Source organism: Diorhabda carinulata, chromosome 3, assembly GCF_026250575.1.
Source record: "Diorhabda carinulata isolate Delta chromosome 3, icDioCari1.1, whole genome shotgun sequence".
Lineage (NCBI taxonomy): Eukaryota > Metazoa > Arthropoda > Insecta > Coleoptera > Chrysomelidae > Diorhabda > Diorhabda carinulata.
In genome coordinates, this window is record NC_079462.1 from 23,262,883 (window position 1) to 23,286,851 (window position 23,969).

At 32.9% G+C, this 23,969-nt stretch overlaps 2 protein-coding genes across 2 annotated transcripts in view; one reads left to right on the forward strand and one right to left on the reverse strand.

The window, feature by feature from the left end:
- Positions 1–882: 882 nt before the first annotated feature.
- Positions 883–23,969, reverse strand: part of LOC130891337 (pickpocket protein 28-like) — a 29,516-nt gene continuing 6,429 nt past the window's right edge. The window contains exons 3-11 of the mRNA XM_057795991.1: positions 20,477–20,719; positions 18,482–18,596; positions 17,444–17,595; positions 14,643–14,838; positions 14,301–14,425; positions 9,757–9,902; positions 5,718–5,777; positions 3,879–4,047; positions 883–1,186 (exon numbers count right to left, since the gene is read on the reverse strand). Of these exons, the coding sequence (XP_057651974.1) occupies positions 955–1,186; positions 3,879–4,047; positions 5,718–5,777; positions 9,757–9,902; positions 14,301–14,425; positions 14,643–14,838; positions 17,444–17,595; positions 18,482–18,596; positions 20,477–20,719 (1,438 nt within the window). The 3' untranslated portion in view covers positions 883–954. The remainder of the gene's footprint in view (positions 1,187–3,878; positions 4,048–5,717; positions 5,778–9,756; positions 9,903–14,300; positions 14,426–14,642; positions 14,839–17,443; positions 17,596–18,481; positions 18,597–20,476; positions 20,720–23,969) is intronic.
- Positions 1,326–3,261, forward strand: LOC130891343 (coenzyme Q-binding protein COQ10 homolog B, mitochondrial-like). The gene is made up of 2 exons (XM_057795998.1): positions 1,326–1,598; positions 2,759–3,261. Exons 1-2 carry the CDS (start codon positions 1,540–1,542, stop codon positions 3,207–3,209), a joined length of 510 nt encoding a protein of 169 aa, XP_057651981.1. The 5' UTR covers positions 1,326–1,539; the 3' UTR covers positions 3,210–3,261.

Here is a 23,969-nt window from a genome sequence, read left to right on the forward strand (position 1 = left end):
TTAATTTAATGTTGATAAACATTGTACAGTTTCTTTTGATGATTTATTACCATTGTGTGGTGCTCGTGTTTTGTGTCCTTTTGATTATGTATAATGTTAGTTGTTAGTTTTTTGAAATTACATTTAATAAATTTTAGGTTTAATTACTTAAGATGTGACATCTCAATTCATTATGTTCGTATGCCATATTTTATTTAAAAATATATATTTTCTACACATTTTATTCTCAACTTATTAATAAATAAAAATACGTTTTGTTCAGATGATTATTGAAATTAAAGGATTATTATATTTCGTCCAAAACCCGATTTGTCTACATTTCACTTGAATAAGAAAGAAAGTGCTTTGAAATAACTTTAATATTATTCTCTTAACAATATTATAACTAATAAATTTCCAAATTTATAATTTTTCTTCATAATAGTTTTGAAAATTTTTTCTTTTGTGTTACTTTATCTTGAAAATGTGCCATTTTGAGAAATATGATAAACAAAAACATAAATTTGAAAGTTTATTAGTTGTAAGGTAGCAGTATGAACTTCAAAAAATTAAAATTGCGCGGTATTAATAAAATTTAAATTTGCCTTTTTTTTATGAAGGATGTCATATTGGTAGTTCAGTTTCAGACCCCTAGTCAAAGTAAATTTTATTAGAACAAATAACATTGTCGTGATCCATCTAAATATAGGTGATTTGAGGGATCTGTGCAGTTTTTTATTAAAAGAGTTTACCACTAGATGGCAGGATGTTGTTTGACTGTGATAGGAAACATTATTTTTCTAAAAGTTTTATTTGGTTACGAATAGATGGCTTAAATCTACTATAAATGCAATGAAATTAAATTGTTACGTGCAAAATGGTAGGTGAGGAATAAAATAGGTATTAAAAAATGGCGAAATTTTTATTTTTTTATCGTACAAAATAATAATAAATACATACATATATAATGTAAATTTAATTTTGATACCCTGACCAATTATGTTTTCCAAATAAAGTTATATTACAATAAATACGTAATGTTAGAAAATAAATAATTTCTATTAAAGATAAAAGTGAAAAACCAACAAATAATCCCAGTAAACCTCCAAAGTTAGCTAAGAAGTCGGTGATACCAAAAAGTTCGTTCCTTTCCATTGTCACAAACTGATTTCCTTTGAAGTATATTTGAAACGAGCTTACATGTTTCCTAAAATATCATTTAATTTAGTCTCCTAAAAATATCATAGTGTATACTTAGGATATAGAGGCGGTCGCTTAGGTAGTTTCATTTACAAAAATAAGGAAACTGTAACATTTACTTTAGTTACATTAATCCGATGATAAAATGTCATTCCATACTTGTATATCAAGCTTCATAATATTCGTAACATCCTATGATTAAGCAAACAAATGTCATTCATCATTCAGTCATGTCATGAAATATCAAATCCATAAAAAACATGTAATTTAAGTTTTTACATTTCATCAAAAACTCATACTTATGGGGCAACTGTAAAGTCAACCTTGTGAAATTTAAGTACATAACGCCTTTTATAAGACATGGTTCTAAATTATTTGTTCAGAAGAAAACCGGAGTACAGAACACGGAAACTCCTTTGGTATGTTATTTTTAATTTTAAAATTAACGTTTCCCCTGAAGGATGAGCACCTCAGTAAAACTATTATATTTTTTTCTAATCTTATATTGTGATTGTAGTCTTCCTTTCAGTTTTTTCTTTGTCTTCTTGACTCCAGCATATTCTTGACGTGTCTTTAAACGTCTTTGGTGGCCGTAATATTTGAGTTTTGTAGTTTCAGTTTTTTCTAGTATCGATTTGGCGTCTAGCATCTTTTTTACTTAGTTGTTAGTTAGTATCCAATTTTCGCAGCCAAATGCAAGAACTAATGTTCACAATTCCATTGGTTTTTCTTAACCATAATCTTAGTTTTATTCTGAATAATTTCCATTTTCTTTTTACTTAATTCTTCATTCAATTTTCAAAGATTCTCTTTCCACTCTGCCAAACAGCACGAGATCGTCAGCATTGTGAAAATTGAACTGGTTCCAAAGTCATTTACCCAACGTACAATTTTGTCGTTCTTCTGTTTGCTCTATTACATCATCCGTTACGATGTGAAATATGAGTGAACTCAAAATTTCTTCTTGTCTAACACCTTTCTTCGCCGAATGTTATTGATTCTGTCATACATAATGTTGCTTTTTCGAATAAAAAAGCTCTTTATTATTTGAATTAGTTAGAATTAGTTACTTGTTCATATTTTGTACCCTTGATTCAATTAAAATTACACTTAGACAATGTTTATGTTTAATATTGTGTAATTGGTAATACGTTCGAAATAGACGGCGAGAAATGTCTTAAGCATAATTTTTTTTTGTAAAATTGTTTTACGTTTTGTTTTCCTGTTGTGGCTGAATTTCCAATACGCGAGAGCAGCTCCTACGCTAGTGCTAGTGTTGAAATTTAAGACCCACTTTGTGCAAACATCTCCTCAGAAACAGTATTAGGTCTTAGTCGAACATAAAGAACGTTATTTGTCTTGACTGCATGAATGCGTGTAAAAGAATAGTATTGAAATTTAGAGTTTTTTTGCTCTTCTAGTGGACGTGGAGGTTTGTTGGAGTCTTGAAATTGATCTTTATGAACACTCGTTCATTTTACGCATTTATTATCTCATGCCTGAATACAAACAAAAATTTCTAGTCAGTCAGGCTTTTAATCATGTTCATTTCAAAACACAATATTTTTTTGTTTTTTAGTTTTTCTAAAGAGCAGATGTATGAGGTAGTAGCAGATATAGAAAATTATAGCAGTTTTTTACCGTTTTGTACCCAATCAAATATAGTAGATCAGAATCAAAGTGAGCTCAAGGTAAAATTGGAAATAGGATTTCCTCCCATTAAAGAAAAATACACCTCGTTAGTAACAATGAATAAACCGAATTTAATTTTGGCCAAAAGTTGCGACGGTGAACTATTTGAATATTTGGAAACCGTTTGGAAATTCACTTCGGTACCTCAAGGGGATCCGATGACTTGTATAGTAGATTTTTCGATCAAATTCAAATTTAAATCTAATTTGTATACGCATGTGGCATCAGTTTTCTTTGGAAAATTAGTCAAGTGTTTGGAAACCGCGTTTATCAACGAAGCTGTCAGAAGATATGGAAGATCATCAACTTGCATATTTGAAATGACCTCACAAGATTGACTTTTACATGTTGTCCTTTTCCTCTGAACTAATAAAGTCTTGAAACTACTAATTTGGTTTAAATTTCACCTTTTTACCAACATACAACTGTTGAAATTCGGAGAGAATACTTGAAATAAAAAAATTGTCACCCTTGAGGCATAATTCTTATCAAGATTCTGATATAAATCAAAGATTTCCAAAGTATTTAGGCCAAAAGACCCATTATCCTATTCTCTATTGAATAAAAATGCCAATTTAAAAACTTGAGCAGAACTTGATATCATTTTATTATCAAAATTTAACATGGTAACTATTTTAAAAACGAAAGTCGAAGTCGCAAAGTAAAGATGAGAAAATTAGTGTGAGGGATGAACCTATTATAAATCTAGCTATATCTGGCTCAATATTGGTAAGTTGAGGTATTTTCACACGGCTTCTTTATTTTGTAAAATATATTTGTAGCCACTCTGAGGCCTTCTTCTATTAGTTGTGATGCGTTTCAATGTTACGGTTGAGGTTTAATATTTCTATTCAGTTAAAATTGCTTTGCACGTTAAACGAATGGACTATAATTAGATATCTTTAAATAAAATAATCATCGGAAATTATGAATTATTATTAACATAGGGGCCAGGCTCTCACTGCATCGTTACCATGTCCTGCTAATTTCTAATATACGTTACTCACTTTTTATCATTCATTTCCAATTGTGCTTTCCAGTCCCAAGGAGACTGAGATGTTTCCAATCGATAATACATTGAAGTGCAAATTGGCATACAGTCACATTTGTCAACTTGATGTTTACCTTCTTTTAACAATTCAATCTTCTTCTTTATACCAGACAGCAATAATTCACCTGAAACAAAATAATATATTCTTCTGCCAATATTTATTTTTATATTCTAATCTTAAATGAGTACCATAGGTGAGTCAAGATCGTAATTTGCGTCTGTAGAGCAGATACTTTAAAGTGGTATCACACGGACCACAGTTTGGCGGTGGTACCATTCGTATCTAAACGGTTTGTTTGTGTCCGATTCGTGGTTGTATTCATCACACTTGCAACAATGTCACATCCCGAGCTAGTATCTACTATATGGTATAAATATTTGAAAAGTTGAAGCATAGCTCTTACAGAAAGACTTTATTATTAATATTTATTTTCCACACTGTTGAACTGGAAGTCTATGACTCTTACAAGCTTCTAGGCGATCTGAAATTCCGCGAAAACGCGCATTCCAACAAAACGACTTTTCAGAAACTATGATCGATTATGATCTGAATGTTCAGAAACTAACCCAGATCACGTTCACTGTTGTTTGGAAACTGATCGAGTTAATTGCGTCGTAGGATGTTTTCTGTCCTGATAGACCTGTGAGTAAATACCATAGATAACGGGTGCAGCATAAAAATAACCTATCGGTATTAATTTTTGGTGCAAAATGTGGATGATGAAACATCTAGAATCTATTTCTGCAATTTAATAAATATCATGAAAATATTAAGTCACTGAAAAATAATACAAATCAAAGGTTTTGTAGATAAAACTTGAACGTGATATTCGAAAACTGTGATCATTCTGGGCTAGGATCCGCGATCAGTTGATGGGTGATCCAGGTCATAGTTTCACGGTTGATAGCTTCCAGCAAAATCGATTTTTGATGTTTCCTTTAAAGGAAGTCATGAAAGAATAGTTACTTCGTTTGAAGACTTGACGAATACCAACATCTATTTGGCTCTAGAAGACATTTTTCGACATAAGCGCCAACTATTAAAAGCTGAAATAGTAGACGAAACATTTTTCTATTTCATATTTTTATAGTTATTTTGAAAAATACACCTATCGTAACTAAAAGTGTTAAAAAAAATATAAAAGAAAACCTTTTTAATGATCACTAAAATTACTTATCTTTTACATAATGGTCAATGAATCAGTCTCGATTAGTAACTGGAGTAAACAAATTCGAGGAATTCTGCTTAGTCGAAATTGGTGCTTGCCCGTTTAAATCGACGTACTGGAAAAGTAGTCAATTTTATGGACTAAATCCAAGGTGCTATTAAGAGAATGCTTAAGTCAAATGCAATGCAACTAAAAATTCAATTTTTGAAAAATTGGCGCTTACGTTTATTTTGCTTGAAAGCATCGACATATGCATTAACTTTGGTTTGAAAACTGTCACGGATTTATTGTAGGAAAAAAACCTGATACCGACCAACTGTTGACGCAACCTTTTAGCGGTAACTAGCGACCATAGATACACATTTCAACATTCGTAAATGTTCCTATACCATGAGCACAGTTTTTCTTATAGAGCACTGCAATTCGTCGGGAAGCGCATTGCAGTTAATCGGGAAGCGCATTGCAGTTCGTCGGGAAGCGCATTGCATTTTTTCGGGAGTCGACTCTATACTCGTGGTCGGGGGACCACAAAAAGTAGCCTGTGTAGGACCACTCGTAAGAATCTTATACGAATATTTTCATGATACTTAACCTTACAAAATGTGTAACAAAAATAATTCTCTTACGTTCACTTTCGAAAATGCAGTTGATCTGTGATCCGGTACAAACAGGAACGTGCGGTTCTCCTGAAAATTGGTATTTTTTACAGTTAAATCAACTAAAATCAAAACGGAATAAGCAAATTGTCATATATTGAAAATTATCAAAAAGGAGAAAAAATTGAAAATATTAAAATAATTGAAATCCTGACAGTTCAATTTAATAAAAATAAGATTTGTCAAGTAAAATGTATTAACAATATTTTTAAATTGATAATATGAAAGTTATCTTATAAATAATGTCGATTTAAAATGTTTACTTTTTTATGATATAATCATACACAAGAAGCCTTGATATCCGAAGTATCGCCCAAAGTTCAGGGCAAGTTCTGCGAGACCTTGGTAAAACCTCTCTTTGGGTTTTGATGCAAAAAATTATCGCATTACATTTTCAGCATCTCGTTTAGCTTCAAAATTTTTTCCCACGCAAGAATTTCGCCATCGATCTGAATAATTAGTAATCGGACGGTGCAAAGTCTGAACTAAATCCTGGATTTGTTGGGTGCTCAATACCACCAAATTCCCCGATCTTATTCCACGTAACTTTCGCATGTGGTTTGGCATTGTATACTTCTAAGAGAATCAAGTTTTGATTACCTAAACTTAGATACCTATCCATTAAACCTTATACATTAGCTCTATATACCTTAGCATTGATAGTTCGATTATCTGGAATGATTTTGAATGACTCTAAACTTCCATAATTCAACCAGACACACTCGGATCGACTTCTCTTTGCAACGAGTAAGTCGCATTCCTAATTGATGGCATTATATAATTTATACGAATCTCCAATTACCGAAAAGCATAAAGTGGGATCCTAATTTTTCTTTCATGCTTATGCACTCTCGAAAGTATGTGTCCAACAAATTTATTAGGGCCTTAAAGTCTGCAGGAGACATGTATGAGAAATTCCGAAAATGACCAGTATTGTTATCCAGGGATAATATTTAGTAAATTGTTTTGACTAAATTCATTTCTATTTACATAGAGATTCTTCATCCAACAACGTCGCCATTGTTTAGCCTCCTTTTTGGTAATGAGGTGAACCATAACGATGAAAACGACACTTTTTTTCTTCAATTTTACGGAAGCTGTTTTTCTTTCAACCTCTGATAAGCTATAAACAAAAGACAAATTCATATAAACCAATAATTTTTATTACCAAAAGATTGATTCACTTATGGTTACTTTTCGATATAATCACCGAAGAGATTGAGGAAGTTGCCGTCAATGAATTCAAGTAGTCTTTGACGTTGGTTTGAAGGTTCTCATTGGTTTGAAACCGCTTACCACCAAGCCACTTCTTCAATTCAGGAAAAAGATTAAAGGCCTGGCCTTCGTTTGTTCTGAATGGCTCTACGTAAAATTTCACAATATGATTATAGTTCCGGGTTTCATAAACTCCTTGGTCATTGTTGGTCCCAAAACACAGTAGTCATGGTCTTTCTGTTGTTGAAGGTTTGTTTGAATTTCTTTCATTTGTTTGGTGAATTTGAATGCATCCATTAGTGTGATTGTCCGTCATCTTCAAACTTTCGACACCATTCACGCACAATACCTTCACTCATGAAGTTTTCCCCATACACACGACTCATTCTCCGATGGATTTCTGCAGCATTATGGCCTTCAGCTTATAGAAAACTTCGCAATTCACATTTGACGGGAGTATCAATAATGGTAAACATATTTACGTGGCTGTAGCACAACGCCAACTGACGCCTGAATGTCAACAATGGCGGAGAGTGTGGTGCGAGAAATTCTCAGTCGCCTACAGCGCATGCCCGCTTTCTTCTGCCCGCGTAGCGTCTGCACGGACCGATTGGAGGTTGAAAAACAAACAGCCCTCGTAATTCAGCCATTGGGTAGTACTGAGATCACAAAAACAGATACAACACAGAGCAAGAATGACCAAACTTGGAAATCTCTTCAGACGCAAATTGTAAATTTCCTTCACGTACTGCTTCGTCAATAAACAAAGAAATAATGATTAAAATAAATTAAAGAAATAGTAATCTTCATATATTTAGAGACTAGTCTCAACAAGTTGCGACATGTTTAAATTTAGGCGTAGGAATTTTCACGTATGAAAACCGACATCACTTATGAGACACCCTCTGTATGTGTTAATTTTATAAAATTGGTAACAAATCCAATATTCTACTGCGGATAATCCTACATTTATGTTCGATTCCAACTTGATAGCAACGACGAATAAAGAGGAGGCTTGGAAATTGTTTTCAAAGATTTGAAAATTCTAAATTATAAACGTTATCGTAGATAAACATTTTGTAATCTGGTGAGTATTAAATTTACTTACTACATATCCTAAATAAAATAAAAGATGATAAGAATTCGTTTTTTCTATTGCTGCTATTGATACAATTTTGACATGAAAACCATAAGATGTGGAATGTTTAAATACTAATTGTTTGAATTGTCGTCTGATAATGTTAAATAATATTTTGTATTATTTGCAAATTTATCGTTAGAGAAATAAAATGCTGTCGCCATTAGTGCCTATTATGGTAAAAACATTTAGATAGCGTTTTATTTTCCAAAACACTCATGCAATATTCGTACAACTACGAGGGCTGTTACTTAAGTTGTTTGCAGATATTTCTTGATAAATAAATGGAAAACCTTTTCGTGCTATAATTTGCTATGACTTTCAAAGTGGATTAAACCAGCAGTAGCAGTGTTCCGATTATCTCGCTTCGACTTCTGTTGATGAAACGCTATCTGGAGCCACTATTCAGTCATGGTCGCACTTCGCTACAGGATTAATTTCGTGAAGGTCGTCCAAAATTTGTCTATCAACAAGATTTGTTCGCGTTGGATATCGCATAATTTGACAATCGCTCAAAAGAATGCTCTTGTTGATTGGTGCAAAGAAATGCTGAAAAGAATCAATTGCGGGGCTCCAAACGAAGGCTCTAAGACCGTGACATATAAACCAGGAGCTGAACAATAATCGACTGTATGGGTCTTTCAAGACGAGTCAAATCCAACAAAAACTGTTCGCGCACGAAGCACTTCGTAGCCTGTCGCCTGTTTTTTCGGAATAACTGGACATGCTGAATGCCACCGTTCCATTGGAGGATCGTGAAATGGTTAATTCTGAATGTTGAACCAACATTTGTTCGCCTCAAGTGCTCGAAAAAATAGCAATAGCAAAAAACGAATTATCATCCACCACGAGATTTTACATATCAGCTCAAACAAAAACGTTTTTGAACAGTCAAAACTTCGAATTGATGGGTCATCCGCCGTACAGTCCTTGTTTGACACTCAATGATTTCTTCTTATCATTTTTCTACAACCGAAAAAGGGGTTGATGTTTTCAAATCACATGTTTTGGAGGTTTTGGTAAAGCGATATCCAATTATAATTATTTGTTTTAATTTGTCTATCTCAAAACTTAAGTGGCAACCCTCTTATTTATCTACAATCTACAATTATCAAAATATCTGTTACCTCAATTAAATTTTTGTATATACTAAAATATAACACAAGGTTAGATAAAGAGAAAGGGAGAATAAAATAAAACAGAGTAGTAAAAAGGAATCGAGGGAATATGTGAATAGAGAAATGACTTAAAAAATAGGCTAAATAAAGAAAAACGATTTGTGGGAATAAGCTTCAGGATAACGAGAATTTGTCGAATCGTGACTTGAAAATTTCTCAGTTATTACTAGTTTGGACCTTTTTAAAATATTTGGATTGATGAACAACATATTGAACTTATTTATGTCAATGTTGCCTCAAGTATTCTTTGATCACTCCTAGATTCATTTTGGAATGGAAGAACTAACAAATCACTCATATTTCCATTTGATGAGTCGATTCAGTTTGAGCGAATTGTTTAAAATAATGTTGGGGTTTGGACTATTTGAGGAATATGCTTGTTTTCATGAGAGTCTACGAAAAGAAAAATATTTTTTATAAGTTCTCAAACAAACTTACGATTAGTAAACAAATCTACACAACATTTATATTTTCTCACTTGGCATATAAAAATCGATACATCGACATTTTTCTAGTGTATAATTCGTTTTGCATTCAATCTGACAATCCATCTGAGTGTAATTTTTGAAATATCTGAGTTTTTTCTCATCTGGCAAATAGCAATTTCTTTTTTTCGGTGAATACCTGCAACAAATTACATATAAAGAGTGAGTTTTATGTATGGAACGCCTCATTATCTCGGAAACGGCTTTGTGCACAAGGGTCTTGTGATACGGCCTTTTTCCGGAAAAATGATGAACTTCAAACGGATCACCCTGTATATTTTTATATTTTTCGCTTTTTGAAATCCTTAATGCCGTGATTTCGCAGTAATAGCTAACTTTACAGTATCTCTAACAAAGTTAAAATGAATATTGTACATTTAGATGGCCACGATTGAATAAACTCGTTTAATTTGGATATTCTTCAATAACGTATGTGTTAATACGAATCTTGTAACAAGTCAGTAAGTTAGTAAAAAGTTTAATGAAACTGGTACAGTAAAATATTTATCCAAATCGTGGCGCAGAAAACCTACAATAACTGAAGACAAATCTTTAAATGCTTGTGTCACGTTAGTAGTAGATTCACATGTGTGAAGTAGAAAAATTACGAATTTTAAAGAACATACAGTAAAGTCGATTACAACAGATGCTAAAAATGTTGTCCATTCACTTCAATACTACAAGCCATGCAATTTTTAAAACTGCAATACATTTTGCAACATCCCTGACTGCACAATTCTTCTTATCTCTGTGATAATCCGATTATTTAATTCTTGAATATTGGCAGGTTTTGTTTTATAAACGATGTTTTTCAAGTGACCACACAGGAAATAGCCCTAAGAATTTATGTCGGGTGATCGTCGGGGACCTTAACTTACGTGGATTTGAAAATATCAAAGCCAGCTCAGGTATGAAACAATTTTCCAATAAATTCATATACGCCGGACCATTTAAGTTACCCTCAATGAAAAAGAGACAAATTATTTTGTCGTCTATTATTCCAATCCATACATTCAGTTTGTCGGGATGTTGGGTGTGGGATTCACACATCCAACGAGGATTGTTACGTGACCAGTATCTATAATTATGCCGATTGACGTTTCCATTAATACGAAAGTGGCCCAATCGCAAAACATAACATTACTTAAAAAATTTGGCCTGCAAACTCTTCACGTCTATCAAAATTGTCATCTGACAAATCTTGCACCAACGTTTCTTTGGATGAATAGAATATATTATCACGTAAAATTTTCATTACGGATGTTTGCGAAATATCAAGTTCCCTGGATATTTGTCTACTACTCAAGTGTTGATCGTCTTCTAACAGGACACAAACATCTCAAGATTTGTTTTCAGTTGATGCAGTATTTCTGCGTCCTGATTTGGATAAATCTTTTACCAGTATCGTTAAACTTCTTTACTAATTTACTGGCAATAGATCTTGTTATAGGATTTCGGTTAGGGTATAAATTATTAAAGATATTACACGATAGCCACCTAAATGTATTATTTTAACTTCGGAGGAGATAACGCAAATGTACCTTTAACTCTATAAACTATAACAAAATTAGATTATATGAAAAAATAATAAGTATTTCTTAAGGAGGGCGTAAAATATACAGGGTAAACCAATTGGAATAACAAAGTTCATTATTTTTCCGGGAAAAAGGGAGCACTGACAACAATGTAGATACCACCATAATATCATACAAGCCGTTTCCGAGATAATTGATGCGTTCCTTACATGAAACTCATTCTGTAATTCTACTCAGCTAGTTGAACCGATGTTTAAGTTAAACCGATGAAAATTTGACCAACGAGTCTGCTGGAGATGGAAATTGTGTGTACATTTTCATTGTTGCAGGACGTTACCTTGACCTTGACTGAAGGTGTCTTAGTCAGAATAGTATGAAGTTTGGCTAGACCAAAATAAAGGGTCTTAGACCAGTGGTGGATTTACCAGCAGACTGAGTAGGCCATAGCTTATGAAGGAAGCTTTTGTTCAAAAATTTTTTAATTCGATTTACAAAATTTCTTTTCAATCTTTATGAATCACTCCGTGAGTTTTTTATAGCTGAACATGAGAATTCAACCAAGTTTCCTTGTGATAGTTCTCTCAAGATTATCAATTACTAATTGTGTAATATAACAGAATGTACTAATAGATACAATTTTTGTGGTAAATATGGGTACAATTGGTTTTTAAGACGTTGAACACCGGTGCGGTTTATACGCCCGTAACTGAGCTTTCACAGCAGCCCAGAACGGTCCTGTGGACTGCACGACGTATTTTATTTCCTTTGCTTTCTTCAATATAATTCAAATAATATTTAATTAATTTTTTTTATTTGTGCTACCTTCATCTCATAAAATATTTTTCAAATCACATCGCAATCACAGCATAAATCATCGTTCAAAGGATAAACAAGCAAAAAAATATGTTTTTCCATACTTCAAGTAGGGTGTACATTCAAAAAACATATACATAATTAAAAGATTTATTTCGAATAAAAAGGACCGCTCAGGGACCTGGGGAAAGTTTTCCCTCGGGCCAAGAGCGAGCCTATGAACCGCACATAAAAAACATAATTTTTCACACTTTTTATTTCAAATAAGATTTTCCTTTGATCCAAAACCCCATCTGGACTTTAAAAAAAAATTTGGGCTCAGGGTAAAATTTATCAAGGTTGGTTGGGGCTCAACGTATTAACCATGATTTAAATAGACGCTGAATTTGGAAAAATATATTGTGACCATATAGCTACAGATTTGAAAAATAATGTTTGTCATATAGAAAGAGATTAAATTTGTCTTTTTTATTCACGTTCTTAATGAGATTCGATCTATTAAAAATAGGATTCTATGCAGCATTCACGAACCATTGAGCTAACAAGTTTTATTTTACAAAAAATCGTTATGAAATTTGTGAAATCAAGTTAATTTGATTGAAATTTTTTTGCGCCAGTATAAATCCAATGAAATCAATTAATTTGCAGTCATCTTATTGAAATCAACCAATCAATACAACATTATACTGTTAACAGATCCCATGGGTTGTTTCCGATTTATTTCGATTTTGACGTTTCAAATATTTAATCTTATAAAATGTCACGATTTGGTTGACGAGAATATTAATGAAAGTAAAAGAATTGTATGGAACGCATTTATGGACTTTTGAAATGATAGAAACTATTGACGTTGGTTTTAAAGGATTGGGCTATGAACATGAGAAGAAAAGATGGTACCTACAGAGTTCCAAGAAACTAAGGTCAAAACCATGTGGAATTTAACAAGTAAGCTGTTACAAGAAAAATTTTACAAAGAAATTAAAATAACCTATTCAAAAGTGCATTTCAACAAGAGCGAGCTGCCTGCGATTCAATACAATGAAAACTGCAATCAGATCCCTGCAAAAGGAAACAAAATTCGACAGCGTTAAGTTCCGTAGAAATAACGATGATAGATTTATAGAAAGAAAATACCCCTGAAGGGCTGTAAAGGAAATTATATGCTTGGTTGACTTTTTCTGTATTGAATCAAACAACGATAGTTCTGAAACATGTTGAATATGACCTTGTATTTAGCAGGACTTGCCAAGGTGGTTAAAAAATATGTGTTGCCAAAAAAGGACCCAAATATTAAAATCAACAGATCCTAAGAATGAATCGTCGCTGGAAATCCGAAGGTGATCTCTGGTATTATAATATGACATTGGAAGAAATTCCATTCAAAATTGGACAAAATCGCCTGCCGAAGCAAGTTGCTTGAATACCAAGAAAAAATAAATACTAATCACTCCAATAGATCGAACGCGGTTAGTCGATTGGTCAAAAGTGGTGTACAACTTAGTAAAACCCTACTTGAATATTGTGAAGAACATCATAATCAAATTATTAACAGCATGCAGATTGGAAATACATCTTCATCAGTTATGGAAACTAACACGTCTGGATCTTCACTTTTTGTTGTTTTTGTTTTTTGTTGTTCTTCTATTAATCACACCTACAGCGTCGGTCTGTTTCCAAACGACAAGCTTTGGAAATTTTTTCGAACAATTATCAATGTTGTTGGGTTATTATTACTGAAAATTCTATTATATTTTCATTGAACCATGTATTGTCATCGAAGGCGTGAAAGAAGTCAATGGTCGCATGGTCTGGAATCGTTCTGCGACACATATGCTACAAACTCATCTCGTTCTGGAGCGGACGCCATGTTTCGGAGCGCTTTTAATTTGTGCTAGGTAGCGGTAACGAAGCTGAAAATTATTAAATTGACTATGTTCTGTGATCAAACGTCAAGTTGTAATCTTTCTTAGAAGCATCATTTATGAAAATATAAAAATAAATTGGAACTGCATGAATTATTCTCTATAATTTCGTTTTTATTTATGATGACAATTTTTATATACATATGAAAGTGTGTGAGTGATGAATAGACTAGACAAAGTACGTCCACATTTACAATTTAATGTAACACTTATTAAGTTCAATAAAAGCAACCAAAAGAAACCTATCGAAAAAGTGAAAAGTTATACCGCCTTATAGCTTCCGCAGTAGTTGTTATTTCTGGTGTAATTGCTGCAACCACAACTTGATCAAGAGGTACCCGAAAATGTTGTTGTCTTACACGTGGTATCCGGCCTGGATCGCTGATTTCAATCTAAAAATATACAAGACGACAAGAAATTTATTGAAAAAATTAAATATATTATAAAGCACGTCGTATATGTGGTTAATTTGAGATAATAATTGGTTGACTCCTAAAATCATGTTTTTAGAAAGCGTTTTATCCAGTATTTTCCGTTATTTGTTGATTGTTGTTGATCAACCAGACATATTCTTCAAAAACACGATAGATCAGCTAAAGTTTTGCTTACCTTAAATCCTTGTATTGACGATCCACAAGAATAATCAAGATCTTCATCTTTAACTGTTAGTACTCCTTCTAAAGAAAAAATGGCACCTGCATAAAGAGCTCTCCTTGGGTAAGTTATAGCCTCATCGTTAAGTGAATATCCGTGGACTATACTCCAATTTGATTTTTTAGTTTTGTGGAAGTCTTTATAATGGACTCTAAAATAATCAAAAACTAATATAGTAGCTATTTTAGGCCCCTTTCACACCAAACGAATCCGAATCAATCTGGATCACTCCGAATCAAGTAGAATCTGATTCGTCATCTCCACTCTTTCACACCAGCTGAATCAACCTGAATCTATAAAAATCCTTTCATCTTCTTTTTGTTTTCCTTCTTTTCTTTTGAGCTATTTTGAGCTGTTTCCCTCCACACAGAAGATATGAGATTTCTGTTGCTGTGATTTTTATCACTGGCGTCATAAATCGCACTATTTTCTTTAACTTTTAAAATTAATAACTCCAGGTCCATCTCGTATGGTTGTTGATTCAAGACTGACCGGACGAGGAATCTGACAGGTTGAATCAAGTGCGAACTCGAATCAAACCTGATTGAACCAGATTCGTCCGGTCTGAAGGCGAGAAAAGAGTCCCTTCACATATAAACAGAGCGCCCGAAGCCGAATCAGTCAATCAGATTCAACTTGATTCCGAGTGATTTTGATTTGATTCGGATTCGTTTGGTGTGAAAGGGCCCTTATAGCTGGAAATGAGAAGCAAATATAAATTTATCTTAGACAGAATTTATTACTAACAACAAAATTCGAAGGGGAAAGATTGATTTATCAAAATATAGAAGATTAAAGGATTATATAAAAGTTAAACTTATATCCATCAAAGTAGTACTGCTTTAGCTATCATGCGATTATGACGACGTTTAATCAATGACTGGAAGTTTTTTAAAATAGAGAAATATCGTTTAATTTAAAAAAAAAATAATTGCTTCTCATCAGGTTTAGTTTGGCACAGATCGAGGTGTGGGCAGCCACGAAGTCGTTGAGCACATATTCCTTCAGATAGGCCCGTCGTGCTTCACTTGACGCTACCAAAGTTTAATGTCCTTTGAGAAGACGATCTACAGATCGAGAGTACACAGTTTTTTTATTAGACATTTCTAAATTAATATTGACTATGGAAGAGCGTGTAATTAGAAATTCAAACTTAACATGGGAGCAAATTGTATTTATTGAAGAGTCAGTCAGAGGTACGTTGCCATATAGTGAAAAGTAACAGGTTTCTTCTAACAGTATGGTCTGATCATGTTCCGTACACCGCTCATGACTTGACACAGCTAGGGAAAAGAAGAAAATCATCATATTTGTTTTCATTGGACCATTCACTCTTATTTCGACTATCAACTAAATAATCTCTCCCTCTTAAAAATATTTAACAACCTGAAAAAGCACGATACACGATCTAAAATATGTGCAGTTCCGAAATGCATTTAACATATTTTTGTTCGTGTCGAACTAGTACTGAACAAGCTCAATTTGTTGTTGGAACGTATAACTTTTTGTTAAATACAAACCTAATCAGTCAACTGTGTCCCGGGTAATTGCGAGATATCGAGAAATCAAAAGATATGGTAGGAGGTCATCGCAGGGTCAACTATCGACTTGCAGATATGGGTGATTCCGTTCTAACTGTGATTTTTTGTATTCAAAATTTCAAGATTTTAAAATTTAACTTTTCTAACTTTTTTATGCATATTATTCATCTATTTTACTGTAAAAATTAAACTCTAAGAGGAATTTACTACAACTTCAAAGTATCACGAGCAAGACACAAATGTCGGATTTTGAGTTCCACGGTACTGACTCATTTATCCACGGTACTGACATGGTAACTTAAGATATTAAACAACAAGTGCATCAATTTTCCTCAGTTTGATCATAAACATTAGAATTTATAAGGTAATTAGTTTAAATCATTTGTTACGACAAAAAAAATTAATAATTTATCGGTAAATTCTAGGAATGGACATGACACGGTACTGACATTCAAGTGATGTAGTATAAGTTTTCTTTAAGTGGCAAGTTATATTGTATAAAAATAATGTTTAAATATCTTAAGAATTATTCAATTAACACAAAATTTTTATTAATTGATTATTAATTAATGACTAGTACAAAAAAACAATACAGGACATTGAATATCACAGTTATAATGGAATCACCCATAATTGATTTTTGAGACTGTAAACTTTACAAAGAAGACATGTAACGGCAAGATTCCTTCAACAAGAATTAGCTGAAGCTTAAAATGTACGAATAATTTGACAAACTTTTAAATAAATGTTAGAATTACCGTCAGACACTGCTTCTCAGTTGACCAGGGAACCGGGGCAGCTGGGATAAAATTGGCACTAGAATAAGCGAACTGGAATATTCCATATTGGGGTTAATAATAGGTAATCTTGTGATATCAAAGCTTAAGAATATCAAACAAGACGTTCATAAATCGTTTTTGGATAAATGCATGCTCAGTACATATTCTGATCAAAGCATGTGCATTTGGAACGTTCAGAAGATATTCAGGATTTATTTGGAAGGTATTAACTATCGAGATCCAAGCTATTCGCTTTATTCCCTTTAATGTGGACTTTTGTGTTTTATACATCATGAAGCACGCCATAAAACACAACACAAACAATCACGCTAGTATGTAATTTGTGATTGTATCTGTTATTATGAATGAATTATTGGGTGAATAAAAAACTATCTAAAATACTCATACAATTAATAATTATAAATTGAATACTTGCACCGTATCTTTGAATAATTGATCTCGATCTAAAATGTTGAATGAATAGCATATGCCCTCATCAGTAATGATTGGAGTAAATATTTCCGTACAATTTTCCACGTATCCCATATATTTACATTTGGATATGGTTTTGAAGAAATCTGGTTGTACCTGTAATACAAATAATGATCAAAGAAAAATAGTAAGCCTAAACAATGATCAATCCGTGATCAGCGCGTGAACATCTTGGGCGAAACGCGACGCAGTATCGTTATTAGTCCAGCTCAGTGATACCATAATATACCACAAATAAAAAGCCGCGTGGGAGGGGCGAGTGCCGCGTCGGTGAAGAAGCCGTTAAATCAGGAGTAGTACAGGGACGGCATCGTATAATCGTACTGCAGTAAGATTGTTTATATTTGTATGTTGCCTAATTTACTTGAATATGACTCGGAGACAGATGATGATGTTGTTTATATTAGCTATACCCGCCTAAGAAGAGAACTGAAAAGCTTCATTATTACCAAATTATGATAAGACTGTTGCTGAAGTTATTTCCAAAACGGAAAATATTTCCGTAGTATCTTCTTCAAGTGTCTATCGGAATAAAACATCTAAATTTTCTGACATTAGATATTTTTTATGAAGAATTACATTTAATAAGTAAAAAAACTGTAGTCAACATGTCCAGGCGAAGTTTGAAACCAAAATGTGAAATATAGACATTGTCATTGATGTGCAAGTTGAACCCCCTTATTATAAATGTTGACGACAGTCAAGCTCAATGTCATCTGATGGAAAATAAGAAAATGTGTTTATTGAGGTACAAAATGTGCAAACTATTCATAATTTATGTTATTAATCTGCTGCATCAAACCGCAAATTATTTCTTAAGTGCGGTCCTGTTACATGCGTGGCTTTGGCGTTTTCAACCCCGATCACGTGCAGTATGCGTGGATATGTTTTGATTTACTATTTTTCTTCGATAAATAGACTTTAATTCTATAACTTATTAAAAAAATAAACAAAGTTTTGATTATTTTAAGGTTGTCCTTACCGAATCAAGAAAGGTGTGAATATCTTCTTTAGCGGCACGATCTTCCAAAGTATTTTTAAAACTAATATTATTATCTTGTCTACATGCCAAAGTGACGTATCCAAATTTCAATTCTCTAAAACATCAATATGTATTTATAACTAATTCTAATAATGAAAGTCCTTAATAAAACATTTCTTTATTGGAATTTTGAAAAAATATTGCTATTTTCCCGAAAAAATGCTATTTGAAACCAAATATAATTGATAGAAATCTGCCCCGTTCATTTTATTTTTATATCTATTTTCAGGTCATTAAAAATGCTGAAAATAAAATTAAAACTTGCGTACAATAATACTTTTTTTAGTTCTATCATGAATTCAATAAATATTCAAATCTTCACCTTAAAAACAATTAAACTATCATTATATTGTTTTTCTAACTGTCCCCAGTCATCTTACAAATAAATGCAGTTGAATCGCTATTTAAATTTCAAGAGGAAAAGTTATTAAAAATATGTGTGATAAGTCCTGTAGACATTGAATATGGAGGGTCGAATCTTTTCAAAAGTATCAAACGAAGGACTAAGAAAATCATCCATGAAGGAAAAGCGTTTTCTTCTGCTTATCCTCAAGTCAATAAGCAAATTATTTGATTTCCTTTACAATTCACTTTATCTACAACTAGTACTGAACAAACTGAATTTGTTGTTGGAACGTATAACTTTTTGTTAATTACTTGAACTTGATAACGTTGGAACCCAATTTTCATGTCCCGCATGACCAAATAATTTGCTAGATCAAACCTAATCTGTCAACTGTATCCCCGGTAGTTGCGAGATATCGAGAAATCTAAAGATATGATAGAAGGTCATCGCAGGGTCAACTATCGACTTGCAGATAATTGATTTTTGAGACAGTAAACTTTACAAAGAAAACATGTAACGGCAAGACTCCTCCAACAAGAATCAGCTGAAGCTTAAAATATTCGAATAACTTGACAAACTTTGAAATAAATGTTGGAATTACAGTCAGAGTACCTGACACTGCTTCTCAGTTGACCAGGGAACACCGTGCAACTTTATATATCACAAACAAAGGCTTGAGACCAAACTTATATCATATCAAATGTACTACTGTATAATATCCTCGTTATTGATAATTTACTTTAGCGCACTGTGTAATTTGAGCAATTTCCTAAACAGAATAGATTTTCTGTAGCCTTTACCATCTATTATTAAATCTTCCACTCTTCTACAATCTTCTGGTGTGGAATAAAAGGAAAAATGAAGTTAAAAATCTACAGGACTCTAATAAGACTAATCATAACTTATGGCAGTGAATGTTGTGTGATGACACATAAAGACCAAAAAAGATTAAGAATATTTGAGAGAGAAATCATCTGAAGAATATATAGATGAATTTGAATAAACGAAGAAGACTGATGAATCAAAATAATGGAATAATGAAAGCATCGTTCGATTCATTGAAGCCCAGAAGCTGAGATGATTTGGCCACATTCAAAGAATGGAGTACAAGCGAATGCCTAAGAGAATCGGGAATGCCACAATACACAGTAGTAGAAAAAGAAGCAGACCCCGTATCAGATGGGCTGATCAAGTTCACCAACAAATAATGAAAGTGACAAGATGAAGAACAGAACAGTTTGGAGGTGAATTGTCGAGGCCGCCAAATCTCGCACCAAGCTGCCAATTGGTAAGGTAAAGAGAGTACATTTTATGTTTTTTAATTCAAATAAACATGTATTTGAATACAATGTTTTCTTTCTTTCTGTCTTGTAAAAGTATAAAATTATATAGTATAGTAAAATGATAAAGCGTCTGCTTTTTAAGACATTAACATTTTTACTGAAAGGGACATGTCTCAAACAACTCATCATCACATATTTCATAAAACTGTTTGTCTTAAAATTAAATAGCGATTCACCTACAACATCAGTCAGATTTTTGTGGAAATATCCTGTATATAAACTTTAATGAGCATATATTATACTTACTCTAGCTCAGTCAAGCTTTCTCCCTTAATTTTTTTCCCTAAATAGTAGGAATAGTTGAATTTGGAAGGGATCGATTTAATTTCGGGACAGATAGTAACCGCTGGAAAAGGCACCTGCCAATTTGGTGTATCGATTGTAGCAAAACTAACAATTACTGGTGTGTTCTGCCATTTACCATAAGCACTGAGCACCAGTTTTGTACATATGTACAACGAAACGACCATGCTTATCGCCCACCATATTCTAGAAATATTGAAAACTAAACTCTCCGAATGACAGTAAAGGTGGGTTCACACGGAGTCGTGAACGGTCGTGATTATTCATGTTTCGATTTTTGTACGAGTGAAATAATAAAATTTGTTATAATTCATAAATAAATTAATACATTTTATTTATATATAATAATAATTATTTCCTACGTCAGCATTCAAAATGTAAGTATACAAAATGAATACAAAACAAACAATTCAATTTGTTGAATTGAATCGCGATGCGGAATGTTTGTGGAAAATCTCATTTTGATGTCTTATTTTTGAATCGCTACTTTTATTTTACTGAGCAAATATGAATGTAGACTTGGATCCATTTTAAAAAAGTTTCTATAGCCACTTTGATCTTCCAAAGATAGTTCTCGACATATATTATTAGTAGCACCAAGAGTATTTCGTTTCTTTTATCCAATCACGGACCCGCACACGTTTTTTTAACATTCTTCAAACGTTGTAATCCATTAATTAAACTTACTATAAACAACTAGATGTTGCGGCGGTTCGTTTCTGGTCGCGACGCCTTTTAAACACTAATTCGTGTGAACTGGAGGTCGTATACTATCGCTCGTGAAAATTAGGCAGTCGTGAGACATGCGCAAAACTAGTAGTATTTTCGCCCAGTTTACGACGTGTGAACTTGCCTTAAAGGCTTGTAATATATGATTTGAAATTCTCTACCAAAAAATGTTATCGTTTTCAAATTCCTTGAAACATTTAAGATAGAATAAAATAAAATCATATAATCACAGAAATTTTCTACGATTGAATTAAAAAACTAAAATATGAATAATGCAAAATGTGATAAAATGTAAAACAGTAATGTAATGTAATGCCTCTCTTATAATTTATTTAAACTGTTTCTAACGGTGGGGTGAGCTATACATACATTTCTTACTTACTTAATTTATTTATTAACAAACACTAAGTATTCGAAACTAGTCACTATTCACTATACACCAATGCATAACACTACTAATTCTTAATACATATATTAATTTATTTAAACACACCGTTCACTTGTCTATCTCGATGTATTCGGGATGACATCAGATTATTCACTGACTTATTAGCTTATAAACAAACTAATATTTATACCAAAAAGAATTTCTCGAATAATTCTAGAAAGTAAACAAACGAAATAAGACAATAAAAACATATCGCCGCTGTGATAACAAAAAGTAAACAGCCTTTCCGAGAAGTTTGCACTCGGCGCGTTCACCAAATTTTAGACTCTTTCATCATAACTGAACAGTATTGGCTTCACGGCACATATCGTGGACGAGTTCGTAACAGTAAAAAGAGCTACGAAAGTTAATGAAGTAGCTGTTCAAAATGACCACAAACGTATCATTCTAACCTTACGCTTTTTCAGATACAGCTACCAATTTAGTCCGATAGCGGTTAATTTTGTCGAGTAGTCAGTATCCACTAATAATTTTTGGTTCAGATTAGTTTAGTGCAAGTCTCAAATAGTGGTATCAAAATGGATATGCAAAGACGTCGTACGGAATTAAATAAAGCTATAAAAAGTATTATGAAGATTATTTTAGAAAGTGATGGTTGGGAGGTTCAAATGAAATTTTTAAAGAGGTAAAATAAAAAAATCTCCGTTAATTCTGAGCAATTTGAAACCATTTTATCGTAGGTGTCAACAGAATCAATCCCGGCGCCGAATTTCTTGGATTCCTTTATCTTTTTCAGTTCTTGCCAATTTGTTGATCTCATACATTTTATTTTGATGTTAAATTTAGCTATAGTCACGACTTTTTCCAAATTGGCATATGCGGCTTGTTTCGCTTGCCTGCTTTTATACAATTCACTTTTCATGTTCAATTATTTTCGGTCCAGTCAACTTGATTAGGATCTGATTATTCGCAAAATAACCCACCACATATTTCTGGAATGATTTCTGATAAATTTGCTTTCGAGATTATAAATGCTGTAGGCTTCGCAAACTGTTGACATAGCTTGAAAATATAATACTGCCTGCAACCTTGTAGAGGCTGGAATAGCATCTCTTCTCCTAATCCTTATACGTTTAGGTTTTTGTATATACTGCTAGTTTCGTTAGTAAGAACTGATAATATTGATCGAAGAAGATTTTGATTTGTAACTTGCCGTTTTCGGTTCATTTTAATAATCGCTACAATTTTTTGAATACCGACTACTGATACTCGACTTGCTGCTAATCGATTTCAACTAAACACTGGCCCGTGTAAACGATTGTTTTCACTCTACTTGATTGAGCAAACTCTACTAATTAACTTGACTTGTGTGGATAGTAAATACATTGGACGTAATTTTACTCTACTAAATCACTGGCTGGGTCTGAACCAGAGTTCAAATTAAACTGTCTTCTTACTTTATGTCATACATCAGTCGTGATCGAATTAATGTTAATTCGTTCTTTTACATCAAAAGGTTTGTGCACAATGTCCTTCATATATCCACATAGAAAGAATTCTGATAATGAGTTGATCGCGTTGACTATTCTATTGATACTCGCCATTTTATCCACCTATTGGTAAATATTGCATTGAGCTACCGCCAGATATTGCGTTGGTAATATGGTGATCCTTCATCTTGCTGAAACTATATCGCATTTAGAGGAACCTGGTTTCCTTGATAGAAATTTGTCAATGTTCAAATGACACAATTTTGAAGTAGTGCTTAATAATGATCAACAATCAAATTGCCCTCAATGAAAAAGGAAGCATCGATATGGTTTTCAGGCATCCCTGTCCAAACATCTAATTTTCGAAGTTATTGCGTGTATGTTGTCCGATCTAATGAAGTTAAGTAGAAAGTTGTAATCATAAGAAAACATGACGTCTTCTAATTGGATAATACTATTATCCAATATTCAAGTTATATCAAAACGTCTTCCATGATCTCATGCGTAGGTATCACTTTGTGGGGATTTATTTTCTTTTCTTTAACGTTACTATCAATGTATAGCTAACTTTGAATGCCTTAAATGACCAAACTCGGGAAAGTGCTTCTCTGTTTTACTAATTTTTGGAAAACAAGCTGTAAATCAGAAAATTTCTCAAGAAATAAGTCAGGTACTTCATGCATTTCCGTTAATCTAGCTATTATCCAGAATTGAAGTTATCCTATTTGAATATAAATTATAAAAATGATCCTTTATACTTACAAAACAATTTTTTGAGGCGCTTTAAACAAAAAAATGTTGCCATGGAACTCTTTAAAGTATTTTTTCT

Excerpts from the sequence above, each read along its gene's own strand:
- LOC130891343 (XM_057795998.1), top strand. The coding sequence starts at position 1,540 with ATGGTTCTAAATTATTTGTTCAGAAGAAAACCGGAGTACAGAACACGG. Across the intron at positions 1,599-2,758 it reads AGAACACGGAAACTCCTTTG|TTTTTCTAAAGAGCAGATGT; the intron begins GTATGTTATTTT and ends TTTGTTTTTTAG.